The 26,733-nt window shown below is 38.9% G+C and overlaps 2 protein-coding genes and 1 pseudogene across 2 annotated transcripts in view; 2 read left to right on the top strand and 1 right to left on the bottom strand.

The window, feature by feature from the left end:
• The window catches only part of LOC141319911 (NACHT, LRR and PYD domains-containing protein 12-like), an 812,443-nt gene that overhangs the window by 509,363 nt on the left and 276,347 nt on the right, over positions 1–26,733 (top strand). The window lies entirely within an intron of this gene.
• LOC141342591 (uncharacterized) lies at positions 1,467–5,647 on the top strand (annotated as a pseudogene).
• LOC141342582 (uncharacterized) lies at positions 7,218–11,648 on the bottom strand. Its single transcript, XM_073847071.1, has 2 exons — positions 10,737–11,648; positions 7,218–7,519 (listed from the first exon to the last, which is right to left on the bottom strand). Exon 1 carries the CDS (start codon positions 11,646–11,648, stop codon positions 10,740–10,742), a length of 909 nt encoding a protein of 302 aa, XP_073703172.1. The 3' UTR covers positions 7,218–7,519; positions 10,737–10,739.

The raw sequence follows: 26,733 nt of genomic DNA, 5'->3' as shown, positions 1-26,733 counted from the left end.
TCAATAACAAAATAATACATTTAATAGGAGAACTTGCTAAACGTCTGCTAATTCAACATGCTGTGTTTGTCTTGTGCTGTTTCTCTTTTCTTCAGTGTATCTGCTTGTTAACAGCAGGTGTTCATCAGTGTCTGAATTCATTTGTGTTCGTTCTCTCTGTCAGGTGGACTATATTAGTAAACTCATGTAGGGCACTGATTCTTCAGACATGGGACAAAACATGTCCAGCAATTAACCTATCCTGTCTTTCAATCACTTGTATTGTATTGTATTGTTTTAAATGATTTGTTCAGATGTTTAAACAACTAATTGTTTAACAGTTTTGAGAAGTTATCTTGTTACAATGGCAGTTGCACAGCAGACGTACTGTTCTGAGATCAAACTAAATCTTTTGTGTACTTCTCAAGAATCAGTGAGGGAATAGTGAATGAGGCTGTAACCAACTAACCCTTTGTGGGAATATTTGCATAACGCCGCCCAAACGTATACTCCAAGAAAGAAGGCTTTGTTAGAGATTGTCTTACTAAGGGGAGATGAGAGGGTCTGAATTGATTACTATTGGAGAAAGCATACCAGCTAACTCCTTATTAACCAATCACACTACAGCCTTGACGTCACTGAATTTCAGAGATGTGCGACACTCAATCACCGTTTGGGAAGTGCTGGAAGCTGAATCACACCTCTTGCAAAAAAGTCACTGACTTCTCTTATAAAATGGCTTTTTTTTCCCCGTGGAAAACTAAAAAAGTTAAACCCAAAAGTATTGTTTGGTGTAAAATATGTTGAAGGTTAGCTGATGCTGTTGATTCATTCAATGAAAAGCTGCTAGTTTCTATGCAAAAGCAAAAGCACTTTATTTAGGCTTTATTTGGCAGCTGCTTCTGCCAGTCATTGACAGCTTTTTAAAAATATGATCTTTAAACATTATTTCCATTAAAGGCAAACTGTGCTGCCATGTATTTCACCATGTTTTATGTTTTTTTTTTTCTTTACTGTGTGACAAATAGTGGATCCTGAAGCTATTCTAACTAACTCCTCACAGTTTTAAAACAAATGAAAATACCTTTACCTGGATCATAGAACAAACTAATTATTTCAGTTTTGTCATATCTGACAGTCACTTTATGTCCACAAGGCAGTCCAGCAAAGACGGATAAGTCATTGGTTTTTAACATTCAGCAACTCAATTAATTCAACTGATTTGATCCATACTGTGGAGATAGGATGTATTTGTATTTTCCAGTACTAGCCCTAACCACTAGGGGTCAGCAGTGTTATAGTCTTACCAGTAGAGTGTTGATCACCAATCAGAAGTGGAGCTGTGCTGCTGCTGCTCTTCCTGTTCCTGTCCTGAAAACAGGATAACAATCAGTTTGTTACAGAAGATTGTTCATCTGTTCAGGTAGGGTGACCATATTTTAGTTTTCAAACTAAGAGGACAGTGGGGGCAGGATGTAGACGGGGGGATGTTGGGTTTGAGGGGGTTAAAAATCCCCCAAAGTAGCGCAGTGACCATATCCCAAATATCAAAACTCAACATCAGTCATTTCCACACCTAAAATACATATTTTACATCACCGTTATGTAGACTGATCAACAGGTTTCCTAACAGTGGCCATCCTTCACAAGCTTAACATACATAATGGATATTTGTATTATTTAACATTTAGTTATTGCAGGTTTGCATTGAATTTCACAGTTTTTATTCATTTTGAGCAGTACTGTATCTGTTTCTGCAGAACTAAAGTAACATCTTACTCACAATTTCTCTCAACATGGGGACAGGAGAGCTTTTAATGAATAAATGGGCAAAGTAAACCCCAACACTGGCTCTGTCTAGAGTCCATTTCCACGTCACACACTCTGACATCAGCACAATGTAGTTTTTAGACCCCGAACATGAAAATAGCGCAAAACAGCTAAAGATTGTGAGAGTTCAATTCAAGTGCTTCTTTTGTCATTTAATCAGCTTTCTCATTTCCAGGTATATCAACATGTGCTGGTACCCACACTGACATTTCAGAGGAGGATCTTCTGAAACTGAAGACCAGTAAGTGTATAAACATGACGGCAGCTGAACCTCTCACCATCATCCTGGTCATTAAACTGGACACGTTCACTGAAGAAGAGAGACTCTCGGTGGAGAAGATCAGAGCCATATTTGGAGAAGAAGCAGATAAACACACAGTCGTCCTCTTCACTCATGGGAATCAACTGGACAAACCTATTGAAGAATTCACTAAAGACAACGAGGCTCTGAAAGAAATCCTGAGTCGCTGTGAAGGAGGATATTCAATAATAAAGACATGGAGGATCGCAGTCAGGTTGTGGAGTTCCTGCTGAAAGTAGACGCTGTAGTCGCTGCTAATGGAGCTGAATATTACACCAGCGACTCTTACCAGGATGTGGAGAACATGCTGAAAACTAAACCAGAGGAACTGAAGAAGCTGTATGAGAACAAATTACGAGACTTACAGAGAGAACTGGAGGCCAGATTTGCTGAAGAGAAGAGGAAACAGCAGGGGAGAATAGAGACACTGACAGCGTCTGAGCAAGAGAAAGAAAAGCAGATCAAAGAGTTGGAACGACTGAACAAGTGTACAATGACCGAGGACCAGCGATATTATAAAGCAAAGCTCAGAGAGGCCAGAACAGACCTGTACTCATCCAAATATAATAAAAAAGATCTTTCAGAAGTTCTGCAACATCAGATCTTCATCACATTCACATTATGGAAATATGTGTGTATGTATTTATGTGTCTATAACAGGGGTCATCAACCCTGCTCCTGGAGAGCTGTTGGCAGAGTTTAGCTCCAACCCTAATCAAACACACCTGAAAAAGCCAATCGATGTCTTCAACATCACTAGAAAGCTGGAGGCAGGTGTGTGCAGGTGTGAGGCATCCCTGAGCCAAGGTGTTTGTGTTTCTTGATCATTACAGACAGGTGTTGAACTGAAGTCTGCAGGACACTAGCTCTCCAGGCCTGACATTTTCTTTATTTAAAATATGGATTTTTATTTATTCATAGGCTATATGGCTGCAATAATATTTAAAAAAATATATATTTTCCTGATGTTTCAGATTTTCTGTTGATATGCTTTCAGATTTTATGTAATTTCACAGTATATCCACCTCTTATTACAGCAAAATTCCCAGCATTAAATTATTACAGCACTTGTGCAACCAGTCACAATTCACATTGGTACAATTTACTCAAGACGATGGTATGTGTGTAACCTGTGTGCCATTTTTGTATGACAAGTTATTTTATAAATTGTTATTATTATATATATAGGGTAATTGCACATAAATAGTTTTAACAAAACAAATATGATTATTTTTGAGAACGTTTTTACATGTTTACTGCAGACATGGCAATGACAAACGCTATGTAGTACAATATTTTAATTTTAATTTTAGTACAATATTTTAATTGATTTAATTTTCTTAATTCACTAAACACTGCATAATCTAAAACTGATTGAAACTAATAATTTACCGGCATGTATGTACTGTAAGTCACTATTCTCTGCATTAGCAATGTTTTGAACATTTGGACTGAGGAGTTGACCGGTTTCAAATGATGTGTTCTCGTTGTAATGTATTGATTCGCATTAGTACTCAGTAATTAATTATCATTCCTCTACTCTTGTAGTGCTGAAAAAAGCACCTGCGTGAAGGAAACCGGTAGGTTAAAGACTATATGCATACTGGCCCACTTCAAGCACTGTTCAGATTTAATACAATTGTAGTTTTTTTTTTTTTTTTTTAACTGTTGTAGAACAACATATCCCAGGCATATTCTATCCTTGTTGTGAACCTTCTGGGAGTGTTTTGTTGATCTGGTAGTTGTGGCTGCTGTTATGTACTTATTTATTTTAGTATTTATTTATGTATGTGTTTCTACATTTATGTATGTCGTCATCTTTTTATTTATGCGTTTCTTTTTTTGAGACCAAGAGTCAAATGAAACTCTGGAGTTTACAGAAAGCAGCTGTTTCATTCTCATATTTCACAGATCTGAATCAAAAAATTAACGATCACACGATGAAACTCATCTTTGGGGAAAAAAAAATAAGTGTAATTTCTATTCTACCATGCCTTGCCAAAGTTCTGGAGAAGCTTGTCCAAAAACAGTTAAATGATTTCCTGGATAAAAATCATATATTATTTGACATGCAATCTGTTTTTCGGACAGGACATGGGTGCATAGCAGCCACCACAAAGGTCCTTGATGAGGTAATTACAGCATTAGACAACAAACAGGTCTGTATTGCCACCTTTATAGACCTCGCCAAGGCCTTTGACTCTGTCGATCATAGGATCCTCTTACATAAGCTTTCCAGTATTGGTCTGTCCTCCTCTAGCTGTGCTTGGTTTGCCAATTATCTCACCAACCGTGCCCAGCAATTGAAGGTTGAAAACATTATGTCAGACCCACTTAATATCTCTAAAGGTGTGCCTCAAGGCTCCATCCTGGGCCCAACCCTTTTTTCTATCTACATCAATGATATAGCCAGAGCTGCTGGCACCTCCAGGATTCATCTTTATGCAGATGATACCATTTTGTACTCAGTTGGTTCCTCTCCCATTTCTGCGGCTTCCAGTCTTAAACTCAGCTTCACCTCTATAGAGCAGTTCTTTAACAATCTCCACCTCCGTATTAACACCAGTAAGACAAAATGTATCCTTTTTAGCCGAAAACCAGTCACCGTGACTCCACTTACAATCACCTGCATGAACATCAATAACCTTCAAACAAAAGTTAAAGCTAGACTAGCCTTTCTTTTCCGCAATAAAGCTTCTTTTACTTATGCTACCAAATGCACTCTCGTTAAGATGACAGTACTGCCTGTATAAACTGGTGGGCTGGCCCTCCCTTCATACCCGGCGGCTCCATCACTGGTTTCTCTTCATGTACAAGAAAATCCTGGGCAAGACACCTCTCTTTTTGTCATCCCTTTTTCATGCTGCTCATAACGCCTATCACACAAGATCAAGTAATTTGATTAAATTTAGTACCCCCCCTACTTCTACTATCTTTGGACGTAATGCCTTCCGCTTTGCAGCAGTACACGACTGGAACATACTACAAAATACCCTGAAACTTACATCTTTGATCCCAATCGCCTCCTTTAAGCAAAACCTCCAAAATGACATAGTTGACTCTTGTTCCTGCTGACAATTATGAAACATATTTAAGCACTTTATTCTTTTTCTTTTTTCTTTGTTGTTTACCTTTTTTAATTCAATTGCTTGTTCTATGTGTGTCATGTGTTTGACTATGTATAGTTGTACAGTATGTCCCTATTGATTCCTGTAGCCTCTTGGCCAGGTCATGTTTGTAAATGAGAAGTGGTTCTCAAACAGTTTACCTGGTTAAATAAAGGTAAAAAAAAGAAAAAAAAAAGAAAAAAAAAATGGATTATTTAGTTTGGCTCATGTCCAAGATTAGATTACATGGAGAGGGCTGGGTTTATGACTTATACTGCAGCTGGCCACCAGGGGGTGACCGAAAACGTTTGGCTTCACTTTTCTTTTTCTCGGGACTCTTGCAGCACACTTGATAAAGACACAGTATTTCATCAAAACTGTCTGCAAACACATGAAGCTGTTGATTGAAAGTTTCTTTCTCGAAGAGTGAAAAGTTCACGATAAAAGAAACTGTTTGAGAATCAAACAATATAAGAATGAGCAGCGTTCTGTGATTGACTGACAGAGACACACTTGATCATCTGTTTGATCACTACATGAACAGCCTTCAATAAAACCATCAAAATAGCTTCAGCACAGCATTAAAGAAGCAGAAACTGATCAATGACGCATCATAAGATGACACTCAAACAATGAATGAAAAACCAACACTCACCTCAAATTAAATGTGTAGATCTTTCTGCTTCGTCTGAACTGTCGTGTTGAACAACAGATCTGAAATCTCTTTCACTTCTAGCAGAACCAGAATGAGTCATCTGAACTCTGAAATCTGATTCATCAGTTAAAAAGAAAGGTTGTTCTCAGGAAACACTGATAAACTTAGAAGTGGTTTTACAAGTTTGTGCAAGGAATTTTTAGGTTAAGTTAGGAGCTCTCTGAGAGGATTCTCAGAATCTTTAGGGATACGGGCCCTGAAATTTACAGAAAACAGCTGTTTCATTCTCATATTTCACAGATCTGCATTTAAAAATGAATCACACGATGGAAAAACATTTTTGTAAAATATATACAGGGGGCGACCGAAAACATTTGGCTTCACTTTTCTTTTTCTCGGGACTCGTGCGGCACACTTGATAAAGACACAATATTTCATCAAAACTGTCTGCAGACGCATGAAGCTGTTGACTGAAAGTTTCTCTCAAAGAGTGACAAGTTCATGATAAAAGAAACTGTTTGAGAATCAAACAATATAAGAATGAGCAGCGTTCTGTGATTGACTGACAGAGACACTGATTCGTCAGTTAAAAGGAAAGGTTCTTCTCAGGAAACGCTGCTGAACTTAGAAGTGGTTTTACAAGTTTGTGCCTATATGCTTTGAACATGTACAGTATGTAAGATATTTATATGTGTGCGTCATTGTTGATTGAACAGCGATGCTTTCCGTGTTAAAAGGTGATTGTGTGAGATAAATAAAAATCATAACTTCATTATTTAATCTTTAATATGTGTCGGCTAGGATTCATTCAGGTTCTATTGTTTAGTAGTTTGTGATTCATTCTGCAATGTTTCATGACATAATATAAATAAAATAAATAAATAAAAAAAAAAGACTGGCTCAATTTGTGTAGTATGAGTGACATGCTGACTGCTAGAAAATTTTATTTATAAAGCATTTTATAAAGCAACTTTTTGGCTCAAGGTCTGCATTTAAAGTCACACCAGAGGTGTTCAGAAGAGATTAGGACTTTACTTTCTGCAGAACAGTCAAGTTCTTCCACACTGACTGAATCAATCCTTTCTTTTTGAACCTTATACACAGAGGCATTGTCATGTTCAAATAGAAGAGGGTCATGTCCAAACTGTTGCTATAAGATTAGAAACACTCAATCCTCTAGAATATCATTATGTGCTTAAACATTGAGATTTGTACTCATGGAAATTACTAAAGTAGTCAAACAAGTTCATTAAGTATGTAAGCATGCTGAACAAGGTAAATCAAGACACAAGCATAAATAATATAATTCAATTCAATTCAATTCAAGTTTATTTGTATAGCGCTTTTTACAATACAGATTGTTGCAGAGCAGCTGCACAAAAGTTTTAGGCTACTACAATATATTTAGTAGCTTATTAGTGGTGAATACTGTATGTTGAGTCGATGTACATATGATATAAATATTAAATCAGAAACTGTGTAATTAAACAGATGATGAACACTAATTGCAATGGTTATGTGCTGTAATCAAACTTGTAGGAAAATTATGTAGTGCTGTATGTTGTTTCAAGGCTGGCATCATCTGCGGTCCTCTGAGGGGTTGGCATCATCTCTTCATCTGAATCCGGGCTGAATCTTGTGTAAATCCTAGTTACCACGGGATGGAAATCCCGTGGCAAAGACAGAGAAACAGAGAAATAATTAGCGTAGCTGCTGTTCCAACTTCCGACCAAACAAAAATGATGTGTTTAGCCCAAGCTGAGGAATATTAATGTGCATTTGATCAGATGTAACTGAAATTTCAACGTTATGAGATACATTATGTGAATGCTTGGCTAAAGAGATGAGTCTTTAATCTAGATTTAAACATAGAAAGTGTGTCTGAACCCCGAACGTTATCAGGAAGGCTATTCCAGAGTTTGGGAGCCAAATGAGAAAAGGCTCTCCCACCTTTAGTGGACTTTGCTATCCTAGGTACTACTAAAAGTCCAGAGTTTTGCGACCTTAGGGAGCGTGAGGGATTGTAGCGTAGTAGGAGACTAGTTAGGTATGCAGGAGCTAAACCATTAAGGGCCTTATAGGTAAGAAGTAATATTTTGTAAGTGATACGGAACCTAATAGGTAGCCAGTGTAGAGACTGTAAAATTGGGGTAATATGATCATATTTTCTTGACCTGGTAAGGACTCTAGCAGCTGCATTTTGGACTACCTGTAGCTTATTTATTGAAGAAGCCGGACAACCACCTAGTAGAGCATTACAATAGTCCAGTCTAGACGTCATGAATGCATGGACTAACTTTTCTGCATCAGAAACAGGTAACATGTTCCGTAGCTTAGCAATGTTTCTAAGATGAAAGAATGCTGTTTTTGTAACATAGGAAATATGATTTTCAAAAGACAGGTTGCTGTCTAATATAACACCCAGATTTTTGACTGTAGAGGAAATAACAGTACATCCGTCTAGTTGCAAGTTGCAGTTTAAGAGATTCTGTGTACTGTTTTTTGGTCCAATAAGTAATATCTCAGTCTTATCTGAATTTAACAGTAGAAAATTATTGGTCATCCAGTCTTTCACATTTTTAACACACTCTGTTAACTTTGCTAAGTTAGAAGTTTCATCTGGTCTTGTTGAAATATATAGTTGAGTGTCATCAGCATAACAATGGAAACTAATCCCATATTTCCTAATAATATTACCAAGGGGTAACATGTAAATTGAAAATAGTAGAGGACCTAGGACAGATCCTTGTGGCACTCCATACTTTACTGGTGTTAGCTGCGATGACTCCCCATTTAAATACACAAAGTGATAGCGATCGGACAGGTATGATCTGAACCATCTTAATGCCTGCCCTTGAATACCTGTATAGTTTTGTAATCGATCTATGAGTATTTCATGATCTATAGTGTCGAACGCAGCACTAAGATCAAGTAAAACTAGCAATGAGACGCAGCCTTGATCTGCCGCAAGTAGCAAGTCGTTTGTGATTTTTACAAGTGCAGTTTCTGTGCTATGATGGGGCCTGAAACCTGACTGAAATTCTTCAAAGATATTATTATTTTGCAAGAAGGAGCACAATTGAGCAGACACAACTTTTTCTAGAATTTTAGACATAAATGGAAGATTAGAAATGGGTCTGTAATTTGCCAGTTCACTAGGGTCTAGCTGTGGTTTCTTAATAAGAGGTTTAATAACTGCTAGTTTGAATGGTTTTGGGACATGACCTAAAGATAGCGATGAGTTAACAATATTAAGAAGTGGTACTTCTGCTACAGGTAACAACTCTTTTAGTAATTTAGTGGGTACAGGATCTAATAGGCATGTTGTTGGTTTAGATGTGGTGATAAGTTTATTTAATTCTTTCTGTTCTATAGTTGTAAAGCACTGCAGTTTTTCTTCCGGTGTAATGACTAATGTTGAAGTATCAGTTGCAGTAGTAACTATATTTGTTATTGTATTTCTAATGTTGTCTATTTTATCAGTAAAGAAATTCATAAAGACATTACTATTAAACTGTGCAGGAATATTCAGGTCAGGAGGTGTTTGGTTATTTGTTAATCTAGCCACTGTGCTAAATAAAAACCTTGGATTGTTTTGGTTTTTTTCTATGAGTTGGTGGATGTACTCGGCTCTAGCAGCTTTTAAAGCCCGTCTATAGCTGGACATACTGTTTTTCCATGCAATTTTAAAAACTTCTAAATTAGTTTTTCTCCATTTACGCTCAAGAGTACGAGTTTCTTTTTTTAGAGAATGGGTATTACTGTTGTACCATGGCGCAGTACGTTTTTCTCTAACCTTTTTTAGCTTGATTGGGGCAACAGCTTCTAATGTATTAGAGAAGATAGTGCCTATGTTACTAGTCATTTTGTCTAGTTCATGTTTATTTATGGGTGCACAGAGCAGTTGAGATAAATCAGGCAGGTTATTTGCGAATCTATCTTTGGTAGCAGGAACAATAGTTCTGCCCAGACGATAGCGCGGAGCTATATAGTTAACATCAGTGATACGCAGCATGCACGATACGAGGAAATGGTCGGTAACATCATCGCTTTGAGGTACGATATCTATATCAGTAAGATCAAGTCTGTGCGATATAATTAGATCTAGTGTATGATTAAAACGATGAGTGGGCCCAGTGACGTTTTGTTTGACTCCAAAAGAGTTTAACAGGTCAGTAAACGCAAGTCCTAACGCATCATTTGTATTATCAACATGAATGTTAAAATCTCCAACAATTAATGCTTTATCAAAATTAACCAATAGGTCAGAAAGGAAATCTGCAAATTCTTTTAGGAAATCTGTATACGTCCCTGGAGGTCTATACACAGTAGCCAGAGCAAGTGATAGGAGAGATTTATTTTGCATATCTGACAGAGTAACATTAAGTAGGAGTACTTCAAATGAATTAAACCTGTACCCTGTTTTCTGAGTAACATTGAAAATATCACTATAAATTGTTGCAACACCACCGCCACGACCGATCTGACGAGGCTCATGCTTATAACAGTAGTTTGGTGGAGTAGACTCATTCAGACCAATAAAATCATTTGGTTTTAGCCAAGTTTCAGTCAAGCAGAGTACATCAAAGCTATTATCTGTGATTATTTCATTTACAATAAGTGCTTTGGGTGCGAGTGATCTAATATTTAGGAGCCCAAGCTTTAAAAATTGTTTTTGTTCATTTATTGTGCATTTTTCTGGTTTAATCACGATTAGATTTTTTCTAGATCCTTCATTAAATTTTTGTTTTGACCTCACTATTCGAGGAACAGACACAGTCTTTATAGATTGGACAGCACCAGTACTATCGTTTAAATGTGCATAACAAAAGCCATCATCGCAACTATTTGAAGAATTGCTTACTAGTCAAATGGAGCGCAGCGTCCTGGAGATGTTGTCCGACAGCAGTTCTGCTCCGACTCTGCTGGGGTGCAGGCCATCAGCGCGGTAAAGCCTAGGGCGCTCCCAGAAAAGATTCCAATTATTAACAAAGAGCAGTTTCTGTTCTTTACACCATGACAACAACCATTCATTTAGAGCAAAAAGTCTACTGAACCTTTCGTGTCCACGTCGATACGTGGGAAGCGGTCCTGACACGATGATCTTCGTCGCGGGCGCTGTGCTGCGTACCGTCTCGATCAGGCTCCCGAAATCCCTCTTCAGGACCTCCGTCTGCCGCAGCTTGACGTCGTTCACGCCCGCGTGCAGGACGATCGCGCCGACGCTCACATCGTCCTTCAGGATGGCAGGTATCTGTGAAGAAACATCGAGAACGCGAGCACCAGAGAAACAGCGAGTGTGCACTTTACCGTTAGCTAAGTTAGCACGAACGTACCGGACGATGGAGTCTCCGACGATCACAGCGTCGTGTTCCGTCTCGCGGAGGGGAGCGAAGCGGTTCCGGGTGGAGATCTCGAAGACCGGAGGCGGCGGAGGGGGAGAGGTCCTCGCCCGGGGCCTGGCTCGCGTCTTCGGCTGCTGCTGCACCCAGGGTCCGTGGTGTCCCGGCGCCGGAGTGAACGACAGCCGGGATGATCGCGTCCTGGGTGCGCCTGACCTGTGCAGAGAAGCACACGGAGTAGAGGTGATGAGGGTGTTAGTATCGTGCTGAATACTTACCCGGACAGATTCGAGTGCAGTCTTCCTCTCCTGCAACTCAAACTGCCGTTTGAGCAACCCCTGGATCTGCTTCTCCACGGCTTCCAGCTCGACCCGCACCGCGTGCAGCTCGAACGTGTCTTCACCTGCACTCAAAGGTAGACACAAATTCGCCATTAAAGCAAGTAACAGTGAGTAAACAGTTGAAATGTGTGTGAATAGAGAATAAACAATGTAAACAGTTGAAATGTGTGTGAATAGAGAATAAACAATGTAAGCAAGATTAGCCGCGACCACGCTGGCAAGTGCTAAACGCGCTATAAGCTCGTTTAGATGAGGCCTGCAATACTCTCAAGGAACTGGAAAGGACTTTCTGAACTGAACACAAACGGAACCAATGCACAACAACAACAAGCTTGCAAGTATCCGTCCTTTCTACAAACGTAGATAGCTGCGTTTTAGGCGTTTTATAAAAGAAACGATTTCAGGTTGTTCAGAACTGTTTTCATTCCTGTCCCTTGCAAACTCACTTTCTGTCTCTCTCTCCTACTCTCTCTCTCTCTCTCTCTCTCTTACTCTCTCTCTCTCTCACGCGTTCTCTGTCTATTTGTGTTTTATGTACGTTTGTCTATGTGCGATCGTTTGTAAGTAGAATAGTTTAATAAACAACCATATATTCACATATAATGATTCTCTGTGCTGAATGCTTACATTACAAAAGTCACTTAAACTGTTTCGATCTCATATTGCTACCTTAAGCCCTATTCTGTTCAATTGTTTTGACTCCGTTCTGGTTAGTAAAATGCGTTGCCGTGACGACGGGCCAACGTCAGAGTAATGAGTATCGCTGAGTAATTTGCTGGACAAAGAAACAAGTCGATATCATCATTACTGTTACTGATCAGAAACTGGAAATCGCGTATATTTAATGACGATTATTATACACGATTTCCTGTGAGTTAAACTACTTTCCCTGACTGAAATGTATGTTTTAAATAACTCATTTCATCCTATTCATTGGTCGTAAGACCTGGTGGAGTTTGCAGTGTATATGTGATGAGAGAAACAGTCTCATGCATATACACACATATATTGATCATCTTAAATTCTTTGAGCTAACCAAAATTCTCTACAAGCCCAACTAAAGCAAATGCTGACCATTATAACGGTGACATAGAAAATGTGTCTTCAATAATGATCAATCATCACTTAATTAATCATTTAATTACCTCATTAACTTTAACTCTTAATTTAACACTCTGATTTTAACACTTTACACTCTTGAGTGTGGTCTCACATGTACTCCCAGTAGAGTTAATTTTACACTGGATTTTTTTGCTGTGTGGTATTTGCATTGACTGATGTGAACCAGTTTGACAGGGTGAGTAAATGATTTTCGTTTTTAAGTGATCTATTGCTGTAAAACACTTAAAATGCATTATAATTTAAAAACCACACACATTAAACCATTGTTCCTCAAATCTTGCCCCGGAGGGCCAATGCGCTGCAGAGTTTAGCTGCAACCCTGATCAAACTCACCTACCTGTGACTCTAATGATCTTGGAGACATTGATCAGCATGTTCAGGTGTGTTTGATTAGGGTTAGAGAATGTTCTTCTGAATATTCAGCACTACTGCTAGTGATATATTGCTTAAATAAAATATTTCAGTAAGCAAGCAATAAATACTGAACAACTTACGTTGATAACAGAACTGGTCAAGTCAAAGGAGAACTTTAAGCATCACATTTTCCACTTCCATGTTGTTGGTCTGATGGAAAACAGTTTAGATACAAACAAACGTGAATAAACTTTTAGTCCATTTAGTTGGTCAGTTTAACATTTCTAATTGAAATAGTGAGCTCTTACTGTCATGTAAGGACCGAGATGATTGGGGAAGTTGGTGTTTATTGAGCAACAGTTGAAATAAGTTGAAACAGGCTGAAATAAGACCAGAGGAGTGAGTAGAACACAACAACATTAATGACAAACTAAATAAACAGAATTTTCTTGCAGGAATCCACTGAAGCAGATGAGTGCAGGTCTAACTCAGATTAGACCAGAGTTTAGCTCCAAATTTAATTAAACACTCAAAGATTCACTCGGTCAAAGTTATATAAATGATCTGTAATGACTGTTAAACTGGTATTAAAGCTGAAAGATGGTGGTGAAAAACTACCAGTGTACACAAAAAATGCTTTCTAGTTGTTTTTTCAAACTGTTTTTCACTTCCTTGGTCAGTTAAGGAACCTGCAAATACTACGAGAAACACAAATGCTCTGACTTCACTCATTCTTTTGCTGCTTTGTGAGCTATTTCTTTGGGAAACATAATTCTGTGTAGTTATTCCTTTCAGTGCTGATAGTAAAACTAAAATTGCAGTCACTTTTAATTAAAGGAAACTCTGTGATACCAGAGGCTGAAATAAAAAATATAGTCAACAATATGAACTCACACAAGACAATTGCAAGACAGATGACATTTATGAGCTGATCACCTCAGGTCCTTGGCTCTGACAAGGACCTGAAAGAAACCCCCCAGAGCTTCATTAAAAATGTACAAGACGATATAACACAACAGATGATCTTACCGGATCAGACGCTGGCTTGAAGATGTTCACGAGTAGATGATGGTGAGCTGACGGACGTGCTTTTATAGTCTGAATTCACTCCAGAAATGGAGAGTGATTCTGTCAGATAATGAGCAAATGAAAAACAAAATGCACTTATCATAATGAATGGCTAATGCACATGCAGCCACAACTGGTTTGGTTTCTGTCATTAGAAACCTCTTCCTCTGTTGTGTGGGTGTTTTTGTCTCAGGACATTGTCAGAAGATTAATATTTCAAAGCTTAATAGATTCAGCTGTGTTCGCATATTTCCTGATTTCTCATCAAAATAAATGTATTATGCATGTAACAAACAAATGTTGTCCTACTGAATGGATCTGCACAATATATTTTGGAGCAATTAAGTTGGCAGTACTTGAAGCTTAAAATCTTGATTAAAATCGTATTTATCTGACCATTATATCTGTAACAATAAATGAAAAAAGTGTTTAAGGTTCAGTACAGGAGTTAAACATGGAGTTAACTTTTATTGTTTCATAATACTCAGCTTTATATTTCCTCAAGGAAACCGTCTCTAGATGATATTAAGGCAGATATTAAGGTTCCTCATACATTTGAGTGTTGGAGCATGTCACTGAAGACAGAGACACATTCTCTGTACGTGGATCAGGTCAGAGAGCAGTGACTTTCTGAAGATGTCTATTATGGTCAATGCAATGGGAATATCTTCACTAAAATGGAAAATGCTGTTTTACATTTAAATGCCCATCTTTTACTACTGAATAAAGGAATGAATACAGTTGTCTGGACATTACTTGTGTGGCCAATTTTTCTTTTTGTGTGTGAATGGTTGTTAAGATTTTACAATTTCGGATTACCTTTTCATTAATAACTACTATAAGAATTGTGGTAACCCAATAGTTATCACTCAAGTGTTACTATATCCTTCTAAATGAATTGCTAATTATTTGGATGAGTATTCTAAAGTGAAGATCGTGGTAAAACACTAGTAATCACTCGAGTGTTACTACATCGTTCTAAAGTAACTATCCAATAGTATACTATTCAGATGTTTACCAAAAACCTCAAAAGCTTAAAATGACTTTAGTGTTTGGTTGCACATTATATTTATTTATCATGACTAGAAAACAAGAAGCAAGAACAATGCTTAAGTAGCATGGAAGAAGCAACAGCTAAAGTGACAGTGTGTATAGTCACATGGCCATATTTACGATGGCTCAATTGAAACAAGAGGTATGGAACAAGAAAAGTTCAAGTGGATGTGTGTAAAGCCACTGGGCTAGGACATGCATGTAACAGTATTTCTCATACAAAGAAACAGGCTCAACAGGTTATCCACGTAGACAGCTTTCGGGTCTTCATAAGAGTCCTGATCTGATTCGGACTCTGTTTCCTCAGTCTGGCTTTGCTCACCAAACACACGAAATGCTATGATAAAGTTTGAGACACTGTCAATTGTGGTTCTTACCACTTTTCCTCTTATTCAATACTGACAATGAATGTTATCAAGAGCCTCTGCCAGGACATCAAAGGTGTGAGACCCTTCCAATCAAGGTTTTTCATCTGTCCAATGAGCTGTCACACCAAAGTCTTCTTCAACTGATTGGCGGCTCCATCAATTCTGTTCCGGAGAGTTGTTGTGGAAATGACTTTGCATTGAGGATTTCATTTGCAAGTAAAAGCTCTGTAAAAGCAGATTGTTCGACCAAAGAAAATGGATGAAGACCCTCACAAACGAAGTTAATCATGAGCTTGTCGACCTTTGCCTGTGGCACACGTTTGTTTGCACCAACTGCCATTAGCCTATATCACTTATTTTTTTTGGTTGGGATTACTGATGGTTCCAGAGCTTGCTTCCGTCCTGCCACAAAGTCAGTGAAGGCCTTCAGCTCGGATGGATGTAACCCAAATATTTGTCATTTAAATAAATGTTCATTAAATACACTGAAATTGATAATTTTACATTCTATATTAATGTTTTTCTACACACATCAAAACAAAGCATGGAACAGAGACAACTCTTAAAGGGTGGCTAATGAGCTCAGAGAGGTGTGGGTGATTAACTCATAATGACATAACAATGGGAAAAGGAAAAACCAACGATAAAGGAAACATCGTTTTTCTCTGTATACCCTATTCTATTTCTTCTATTACTGTTGTGAGATGTATATATTTGTATTAATATGTACATAATTGCATAATATTAATAATAAGTTTTCTTAAATTTGACGTTTTCTCAACCTTTTCACATTTACAGTGCTGTGAAAGTGGATGGCAGGCACAACAACATGGTAGAATATAGCATCCAAAAGTCGAGGGTCAATTCCTTCTTTCATTCATTTTTACAGAGGTAACGTTAGGCTACTCAATACGTCTCAATTATGTTTCACATTGCCATAATGGACGTGCTAATGTTGTTTTCCTCGGCGTTTCAGCATAATGACAGAGAAACGGGCTCTGATAATGCATTGATAATGTTAGCAATGACGACTCGCTGTTTCTATTTTCCAAACAATTCCTTACCTTTTCAATTCGATGACCCCCCACCTCCTCCATATGCGCAACGCGCTATATAACGTATATACCTTTGTTCGACTGTCATGAACATTTGAAATGTCTATTTACATTAAGTACAAGTAATTTACCCAAACATAGATGAATCTTACTTGTCCAGGAGAAAATTAGCAACGTTGGCATCTGTCTTCAAATTCCTCTCTGTTTTCAGCCGTCTCCATCTGTCAAAGGCATCTCCTATACAAATCCTTGTTTTATTTCAGACTTTGTCACAATGTTCTTCGGATTCAAAATGAGGTCTTTTAGGTTTCGTAACTTTTACATGTTTTATCCGACTCGTTCTTAGCAGCAGCTGTAACTAACTAGAGCAGAGCTGGCAACCAGTCTCACCAAACTCTACTGACTTCGTGATTGGTGGATAGCTGGAGGGTGGAGCCTCAGACCAAAACACAAAATGACAACAATAAAATCAGTTGAAGGCTGCAACTTGCACTTTTAAATGACAACATCCTGGCCGGACCACTATTGTCAGTGATAGAAGTATTTGAAATGAACATGATTTCTTAATGTCTAGTGACATGTCAGGGCCATTTTATGATTAAAACCCTCTGGGGTCTGAGGGTGTTTTGGGGCCCTGAAGAAGTTGTGACATGCCCTGACATTTATGCTTTTTTCAGTAGCTTAAAAACATATGAATGGCCTAAATCTGATTACATTGTAATCAGCACAAATTGGGCTACAACAAAATGTAAGCAACATGAATGTGTTTTTGAGAAAACAACGTTTATGCGTGCTTAGTGAAAAACGTCTCTAGGTTACGTATGTAACCCTAGTTCCCTGAGAAGGGAACGAGACACCGCGTCCCCTAGGGGTCGCTATTGGGGAACGCTGCAGCGTGACTCGTGTCTGAAGAATGCATAGAAAAACTCCATGAAATGGCCGGCGACAGCGTATGACGTCACTGCGGCGCGCACGTCGCTGCTGGTACGTCACTACCGGGCGACACAGTATAAAGAGTCGCCGAAGTAAACATACAGCCGCTTCACTGTCTGAAGCTTCTCGTCCGAAGCATGGGAAGAAGCCTAGGGGACGCGGTGTCTCGTTCCCTTCTCAGGGAACTAGGGTTACATACGTAACCTAGAGACGTTCCCTTCCGAGGGAACTCTCACCGCGTCCCCTAGGGGTCGCTATTGGGGAACGGTATACCAACGTCTCCATGCTGAGGGGAGTGCATAGTAGCGAGCACTAAGTGTAAATTCTGTGAAGAATTATCCCTATAGGACGAGGTGACAGCTGTCAGAACGTAACCTCCCCGGCCAAAGCCTGAACTGTTACTCACTTACCTGAATGGGTCAAAGGACCCAGAGCACAGCTCAGGTTGGAATCGGAGATTCCTTTGGAGGAACGGCTAAGTTAATACTTAGACTTAATTAGAACAGGAACTGCCAGTACTACCGAGTCTAGTTCCCTCAGTGAACTGACTCAGAAATAGCGACTAACAGGCCTGTCCCAAGACAGAGACCGTTCTAGCAGGGGTTATCCTCAGATAACGCACCCTGGATAACAGATGGTCAGGAGATATCTGAGGTGATATCGAGTGAAGTTGGGCCCAGGGAGACCGGGGTTTTAAACCAACTCAAAAAATGGGAACGAGTACCGCGTAACCCATACCGTATAGGATTTTAGAAAGAAACCAAAAACTTGGTGGGAACTTACCACTTATGTGGATTTTAGGAAGTGCACAAAGATCCCGTGCGCACTTACCACTATTGTGGACTTCAGAAAGTGCCCAGGGTTTAGCGTGGGACACTTATATTAAAGCTCCATATTTGTCATAGGATGACAAGAATTAAAATAGGGGAGGAACCCTCCCTGATTAGAGAGGGGAGCAATGCTACACCCCAATCAGGACAGACAGTCCACAAACTGTTAGTCGACCGATGAAATCATGGAGCTACTGACTGACCATCATGATAGTGGACGCAGACAGCGGACAGACCCCTAACCCCGACTTGCAGGGAGGAACATCCGTCCTTAAAAAGGGCAATGCTCTGAAGGGACCCTTTAGTGTAAAGGGGAGCATACTAGACCCAGTCCACATGGATGCCTACTAGGAGAAGGTGGTGCTCAGGAATTACCCTTCCTCGGAAGGGGAGCATACTCATCCCACTAGGAGCCGTGCTCAAATCATAAAGCCTGAAGGGGAGGAGACACTCGACCCGGAAGTCAGGCGCAGACAGGCTCCTAACCCTGATTAACAGAGAGGAAAACCCGCCTGCTAGGAGGCAGCGCTCGGATTTTACCCTTCCTCAGAAGGGGAGCTTACTCCTCCTGCCAGGAGCAGCGCTCGAGAGGAACCCTTTCTCAAAAGGGGAGCAATCATACCTGACTCAGGACGCCTGATGACAGATTCTACCCAAACAGAGGGGAATTTGTCCACACGACAGTGGTGCTACTGACGAACCTTGAATTAAGGTGAGCTGCTGTCGTTGAAGAGCTCTGAGAGGACCCTTTCCGCGGAAAGGGGAGCTACTAAAGTTACTTCAAGTTCCTGAGAAAGGAGCTCCTGGAAAGTCATGGTGACAGACTCCTAACCCTGAAGGCCAGGGAGGAACGCCCGTCCTGACGAGGGGCGCTCATAGGGGACCCTTTCCTCGGAAAGGGGAGAGCCCAGCTCGTGCGTGAGGCCTGAAGAGTGAGAATCAGCCTGGACAAGAAGGACAGGCCCCTAACCCAGATGAACCGGGAGGAGAACCTGGCTCTGTCAGCGAGAAACAGTACTCTAAATAAACCCCTTCCGCAGAAAGGGGAGTACTACCTCGGTTGAATCGACCCTGCCCTCGGGCTAACGGGGATCGACAGACCCCAGTCTAGGTGGACTTATGTTCCTGTCTCAACGGGACATAAATCCCCCGGAGCAGGAATTTATGAGGATAGACTCCTAACCCTGAAGGCCAGGGAGGAACGCCCATCCCGCCGAGGGGGCGCTCGTTAGGGACACTTCCCTTGGGAAGGGGAGAGCCCAGCTCGAGTGTGAGCCTGAAGAGTGAGAATCAGCCTGGACAAGAGGGACAGGCTCCTAACCCAGATGAACCGGGGAGAAAACCTGACTTGTCCGTGAGAAGCGGTACTCTGAATAAACCCTTTCCGCGGAAAGGGGAGTACTACTTTAGTTACTGGAGAACTGAGAAATTGCTCCTCGGAGACAAAACTCAGGAGGTGCTGGAAAGAACCTTCGGCTGATAAGATCACTTCACAGGATCTAAAGTCCACAGAGAGAGTCTGGAAGAGGGATTCTCAGAAAAAAGGCCTGCAAAGGACAAATGTTAAACATGCCAAGGGCAATCCTAAGAAGGAAACTTAGGGAGCTTACCTTGAAGAGGACCTAAGTCCTATGTCTAACATATGCTGAGAGGGTGGTTTACCGCACGACCTGTGGCGTGGATAGGACGAACACTGCCATAACCATAACCCGTAGGATCAGAGGGGGAGCATCCGCCGTGAACTCATCATGTTTTTCTCTGAAAAGCAAAAACACAACACACAGGCCTGAGACAGTATTACGTTCCTTTTCTTTATTAAAAGAAAAATATGGATCGTACTCACCCATGAGTGACCTGCATTTAACTCCAACTTAAACAAAACATGTTTAAGGAGTTAAAATCCAGACCATCGGTTAATGGAGGTTCTTATAAGAACCGCTGCGTGCAGGGAGCTCATGTTGTAGGGCTCGGACCTGGGCCTTTATGGAGTGAAGGACTCAAAGGCAGTGATCTACCTAGCCCAAATCACATAAATCCAGAAAAGCCAAAGCCTGGAAAAAACTAACAGATCAGTGAAAGACCTCCGGTTAGTCCTCCTGAAAACAGCCCAAACCAGCAGAGTGGGCTGTCTATTTAAACCCTAGCAGGGGAGACAGCACCATCTAGGCAAGAGCTTAAAAGAACTACTTTTATGTTTCTAAACAAAAAGTAATCAGTAAGCCCACACACAGATATCCGCAGATATCTGTATGTGTAGGAAGGACTACCAGAGGTAAAAACTGACTGAAAGCCTCCAGCCCTAAAGTAGGAAGAGTTAACATACAGCTAGCCTCAGACAGCTGCAGTTAATAAGACTGTTCTGCCATGATCTGCATAATCATGGTCGAACTAGTCTAGGAAAATCTCTCCCCTTTATATGTACACATATACGCATATATAACATGCATATGTATATACATATACATACACATACATATTTTATGGCAGTAAATTAACTCCACAATCGCGACGCGCAGCACATATTCGGCTCCCGCGGGAGCTAAACAAACTCCGCCCAGACGCCAAATTCCCTCGGGAATAAAACGAGCAAGGAGCCGCTGGCGACGCCGCGAATGCGTCTGTTAATGCCGCGAGAGGCAAACACACTCATGCAAAATGAGGAACAGAGAAACTCACCTCCCTCCTTTGCGTACTGCATTTTCGCAATAAGCCCATTAGTCCCTCGGGAGCTGAACGAGCTGTAATTTACCGCACCCACGTAGCAGAGAGTCGTAGCAAGTGGGTATGAGAGCGTGCCTCTCGTTACAAACAAGCAATGAATGCACCGATCGCATTCTACTCTCTCAAGAGGTAATCTTGCTTGCGTTCTCCCCTCACAGCTCGGGCGGTGTGAAAGTGCGGGTATCAGATTACCACACACGTCACAAGCAGGCCTCCGGTGAGAGAATATGCACTCCTAGACAAAGAGAATGCTGAAGACAGCGAAGAGGCTGTATGTTTACTTCGGCGACTCTTTATACTGTGTCGCCCGGTAGTGACGTACCAGCAGCGACGTGCGCGCCGCAGTGACGTCATACGCTGTCGCCGGCCATTTCATGGAGTTTTTCTATGCATTCTTCAGACACGAGTCACGCTGCAGCGTTCCCCAATAGCGACCCCTAGGGTTATTTTTCTTACCCCATTGGCAGATTATTTGACTGGTTTCAAGCAAAAACTCACTTAATTTTAACTTCTTTTTTCTGAAAACAAGACAATAATTTTAAATCGTCTTGAAAACCCTTCATGATTTAAGAATTTTTAGATATTTTGGCTGGAAACAAGACAAAAAATCTAACTAAGAAAAGCATTTTTTTGCTCAGAACTGAGACATAAACGGACAATTGAGAGTTATAAAGTCAAAATTGTGGGATATAAACTCACAATTCTGACTTTTTTTCTCAGAATTGAAAGATATAAGTCCAGTTCTGAGGAAAAAAAAAAAGACTAATACTGTATGTTCACTGAGCAAGTTTATATCTCACAATTCTGACTTTGTACCTCGCAATTGCAACTTTATTTTTCAGAATAGCAAGTTTATATCTCACAATTCTAAGAAAAAAGTCAGAATTGTGAGATAACATATACTAAAAGTACAGTTATAAGGTATTTTATAAAGCACATAAATATGTACACTGCAAAAAGTGTTTTTCTTGCTTAGATTTTTTTGTCTTGTTTCCAGCCAAAATATCTAAAAATACTTGAAGCAGGAAGGATTTTCTAGACAAGTAAAAACTATTGTCTTGTTTTTAGTAAAAACAAGTCAAAATGAAGTGAGTTTTTGCTTGAAACAAGCAAAATAATCTGCCAATGGGGTAAGAAAAAAAATCTTATTTCAAACAGAAAATTGGCAGATTATTTTGCATTTTTCCAGCCAAAACTCACTTCATTTGAAAAAATTTTCAGAAAACAAGAAAATATTTTTCACTCGTCCAGAAAATCCTTCTTGATTTAAGAATTTTGTTAGTTTTTGCTTAAAACAAGCTAAAATATGGCCAAAAAAAAAAAAAAAAAAACTGAAAACAAGATTATTTTGCTTTTTTCCAGCAAAAACTCACTTAATTTGAACTTTTTTTTTTTCAGAAAACAAGAAAATATTTTTCACTTGTCCAGAAAATCCTTCTTGATTTAAGAGTTGTGTTAGTTTTTTGCTTAAAACAAGCTAAAATATCGCAAAAATAAAAAACAGAAAACAAGATTATTTAGCTTTTTTCCAGCAAAAAACACTTAATTTGAACTTTTTTTTTTTCAGAAAACAAGAAAATATTTTTCACTTGTCCAGAAAATCCTTCTTGATTTTAGAATTGTGTTAGTTTTTGCTTAAAACAAGCTAAAATATGGCAAAAAAAAACAAAAAAACAAAAACAGAAAATTATTTTGCTTGTTTTAAGCAAAAACTCACCTAATTTTAACTTCTTTTTTCTGAAAACAAGACAACAATTTTTACTTGTCTAGAAAATCCTTCCTGCTTCAAGTATTTATAGATATTTTGGCTGTAAACAAGACAAAAAAAATCTAAGCAAGAAAAACTTGTAGCATACTTGGTACAAAATAATAATAACAACAACAAAATAATGTATTTCAAATACATAGTAGTTTTCTTTTTCACTAGGATACCCAGCTTGTTTTTGCCTATAATTTTGAGTTACGTTTAATGCAAGTCAAATGCAGCAACATTGTGTTTTGTTTTCTCAACTTTCTACTAATCTACCCACTGTCTCTGTTTAGTGTTATAAATGTATAATTGGCTCTTTAACTTAGCTGTAGATTTCGTACAGTGTTGAAAGATTGGAAATGTCTGCACCAAAAAGTATCATAACAGAAGCTCAAAATTATCGCATTTGGAAGAAAATTATCGTGCATAAGTCAAGAATACAGCTATTTTTTTAGACCAACAACTTTTTGGCAAGACCTCTTTTCATGGAGAGTAGTTGGCAACAGTGGTGACCGGCTTTTTACATCATTACCAAGGCTTGGCAGAGTGAAGTCACTGCTGTGTTTTTCATCTGAATAACTGGGAGCAGCTTACGCAGAACATGCCTTTTCAGAGCCACAGCAGGATTTGTCCGAAGATTACATCATACAGCACTAGGAGGATTACATCATGTGCCACTAGTCAGCTTTGCATCATTTATGTACATGGAAACAAATCTTTGTCACTATTGGTCTCATTCATTTCCTTAGGAAAATTAAAGAAAAGACTGGTTTCCCAACTCATTTTCATATATTAAAATATTAAATATGCAAAAAGTATTTTTTACAAAATTGTATGCAAAATTTGTGACAACACTACAAATAATAATTTGTCTTAAGTAGCACGGGTATATTTGTAGCAATAGCCAACAATACACTGCATGGGTCAATATGATCGTTTTTTCTTTTATGCCAAAAATCATTAGGATATTAAGTAAAGGTCATGTTCCATGAAGATATTTTTGTAAATGTCCTACCGTAAATTTATCAAAACTTTATTTTTGATAAGTAATTTGCATTGCTAAGAACTTCATTTGCACAACTTTAAAGGTGATTTTTCTCCATATTTAGATTTTTTCACATTTTCAAATAGTTGTATCTCGGCCAAATATTGTCCTATCCTAACAAACCATACATCAATGGAAAGCTTATTATTATTATTATTTATTCAGCTGTATGTGATGAATAAATCTTAATTTCAAAAGGTTTTGTGATCCACGATCACGATTATACAACTGAGAGAATGGAATCAGATATTTACGTTTCCTCACCATTTTGTAGAAAGGGTGCAAATGATGCTATTTACAATTAATCAGTGCATATAATATGATAGCAACTTCCCTGGTGAAAAAACAGCTAAAACCAGCCTAGGCTGGTTGGCTGGTTTTAGCTGGTCAACCAGCCTGGTTTTAGCTGGTCATAGCTGGTCAGCAGGCTGGTTTTAGAGCGATTTTGGCCACTTTCCCAGCCTGGCCAGCTAAAACCAGCTACTTCCAGCTTAAACCAGCTAAGACCAGCTTTAAACCAGCTAAGACCAGCCAACCAGCCTAGGCTGGTTTTAGCTGTTTTTTTTTTTCAGCAGGGTTGTGGAACATAACCAATGTTGAGCTAAGTTCAAGGGTTCACTTACTCAATCTGACACACAGAAGTACATCTATCTGTTAATACTGGGTTAGAAATGGATATGTTTTTCAGGACACTTATATGTGGAAACAAAAACTGGCTCCAGTTTTTCCATTTGGAAAGCATAAGTGTCACACAGAGTTGGCAGCCATAATAAAGGAGCGTACTCGAGACCAATAAGTGTGCACTGTTTAGGGAAATACAGCAGGCAGATTTGATTAGGTTTCTCAAGCCATGTTACTCTGAATCTGAAACTAATGAACAGTTCCTTTATTACCTGTTTGGGTCATTCCTGGGATTCGGTAATATTTCAGTCCCCCAGAGTTTCTTTGTTAATTAATTGCATTTGAATATGTTTAGCATAATATCTATCTTAAACAAAGCATTTTGTCATGTCCCTGAGGCACTTCACTGATTTTGTACTTAGATTTTTCCCAATAATGTAAGCGTTTATTTGTGTTCCTTTCTTGTAAAAAATATTTAAAAAAACAAACAAAAAAAAAAACTGCAAGATATTTAATAAAAACAGACTTTAAAGTTATGTCCCTCAGTCTGAACTCAACCCCGTCACTGTATTTCCAAATTTGATTTCCCCCACCACTTTTAATTGTTTTACTTTTAAGGGCAGGCAAAAATGCTGTTATTTCATGCACCTGTCAAGTTTAAGATTTTGGGCTTTTTTGTTTTTCATAAAGTGTTTTTTTCCAGACTAGTGGAAAGAAACCATCCAAAAGACACTGGTAAGTGTTTCTTTTATAGCACTTTATCTATTTGTGTCAATAGATTTCGATCACAATACAGATTTTCAAAGGCCAAGAGTTTTTTCTCCTACACTGAGCCATAAATCTCCACTTCAGCAGCACTTACACCAAACTTTACATTTTTATTCCTGTCTATATCCTGAAGGTTTTTACAGAGGGATTTGTTCATATATAATTTGCTTGATTTTGTACAACATTTTATCCCCCCCAAAATTCCGAAAATATATTGTTTTCTGAATTATTTTCTGAATTATGAAGTGATGAAATGAGATTCCCAACATTCCCTCTGTAAAAACATTTGACTCTAATATTTAAAAAAAATAAACAAGAATTTTGAAACTGAATCAAGTGTTTAGATTTTATGTACTAGAAATGTATGCAAATTAGCGCATATTTTAATAAATAATGGCTCATTTGCATATTTAAACCTAACATTTTAGAAAACTTGTAATACAAAAAATGTTTGCAATTATTAATGTAATCAATCAACTGAGTAAGTAAGGTCATAACTATTAGTTAATTTTTCTTACCCTATTTACCGGCGGTGTCTCGCCTGTTTTTGAATGAAACCTCAAAAGGATAAACATTGCAGATTTATTTTAACAGCCTTCTTCGTCAATATTTAACAAGGGTGCCAATAATTTTGAGTACTAATATAATAAAATCAAAACACAGATGTATATATAGTATTTTACATACATTGCGCATTAAGCCATTGTTGCGTTGCTGTTGTTGAAGAGAATTGTATTCTGTAGATGTATTCTGCCATGTCTGAGATGTCATATGTACGTCACATGTATTACTTCTGAAATATTAAACAAAGAATTAGAAATGCTAAGCTATGCCAGAGAGATTGAAAGGCAAAGTAGATAAGAGTGTACTTTGTGCCACACTCCTAAACTCACCCTAGAGGCAAAGGAAAAATCCATAGCAGCCGGCTGGTGTTTGGATCAGCCCTTTATGGACTGTTATCTCTTCAAGCAGTTCAATAAACACAGTGCGTTTTGTTTGGAAAATGCATGAAGCTTTACAGCCCCTAACTATATTTAGCCTTCAAAAAACAAACATTCATAAGTGCATGTCACTGCTGGACATTGTTGTATAATATCTAGAGCATTTTTAGCATTACATAACAGTTGTAACACATTCATCAATCTATAAAATCAACAATCAAAATCTCCCTGGCATCTGTTCTAGCAGATGAAACCCATAACTTTGGGGCTCTCCAGGATCTTGTTTGTTTATCTGGAACAACTCATTATAGTACTTACAACAGAACACCATCTCTGCAGCTCCTGGCAGATGCTTTCAGCTGTTGAGACAACATCTGTTTCTCATTTCTCCACAGCGAACTTCTTTAAAGCAGTTAATGCCTTCATGATTTCAGGCAGCTGGTAGGAAACGGCTTTCACAGTTTCAGCTCTGCACTCACACCTGGTTTTAGACAATGCCTTAAGTCTGAAATTCTCGATGTGTTCTTTGACAATGGTCCAATGGTCAAC

The sequence above is a fragment of the Garra rufa genome, chromosome 1, assembly GCF_049309525.1.
Source record: "Garra rufa chromosome 1, GarRuf1.0, whole genome shotgun sequence".
NCBI classification, from domain to species: domain Eukaryota; kingdom Metazoa; phylum Chordata; class Actinopteri; order Cypriniformes; family Cyprinidae; genus Garra; species Garra rufa.
This window is presented reverse-complemented; position numbering and strand designations above follow the sequence as displayed.

Excerpts from the sequence above, each read along its gene's own strand:
- LOC141342582 (XM_073847071.1), bottom strand. The coding sequence starts at position 11,648 with ATGGCGAATTTGTGTCTACCTTTGAGTGCAGGTGAAGACACGTTCGAG.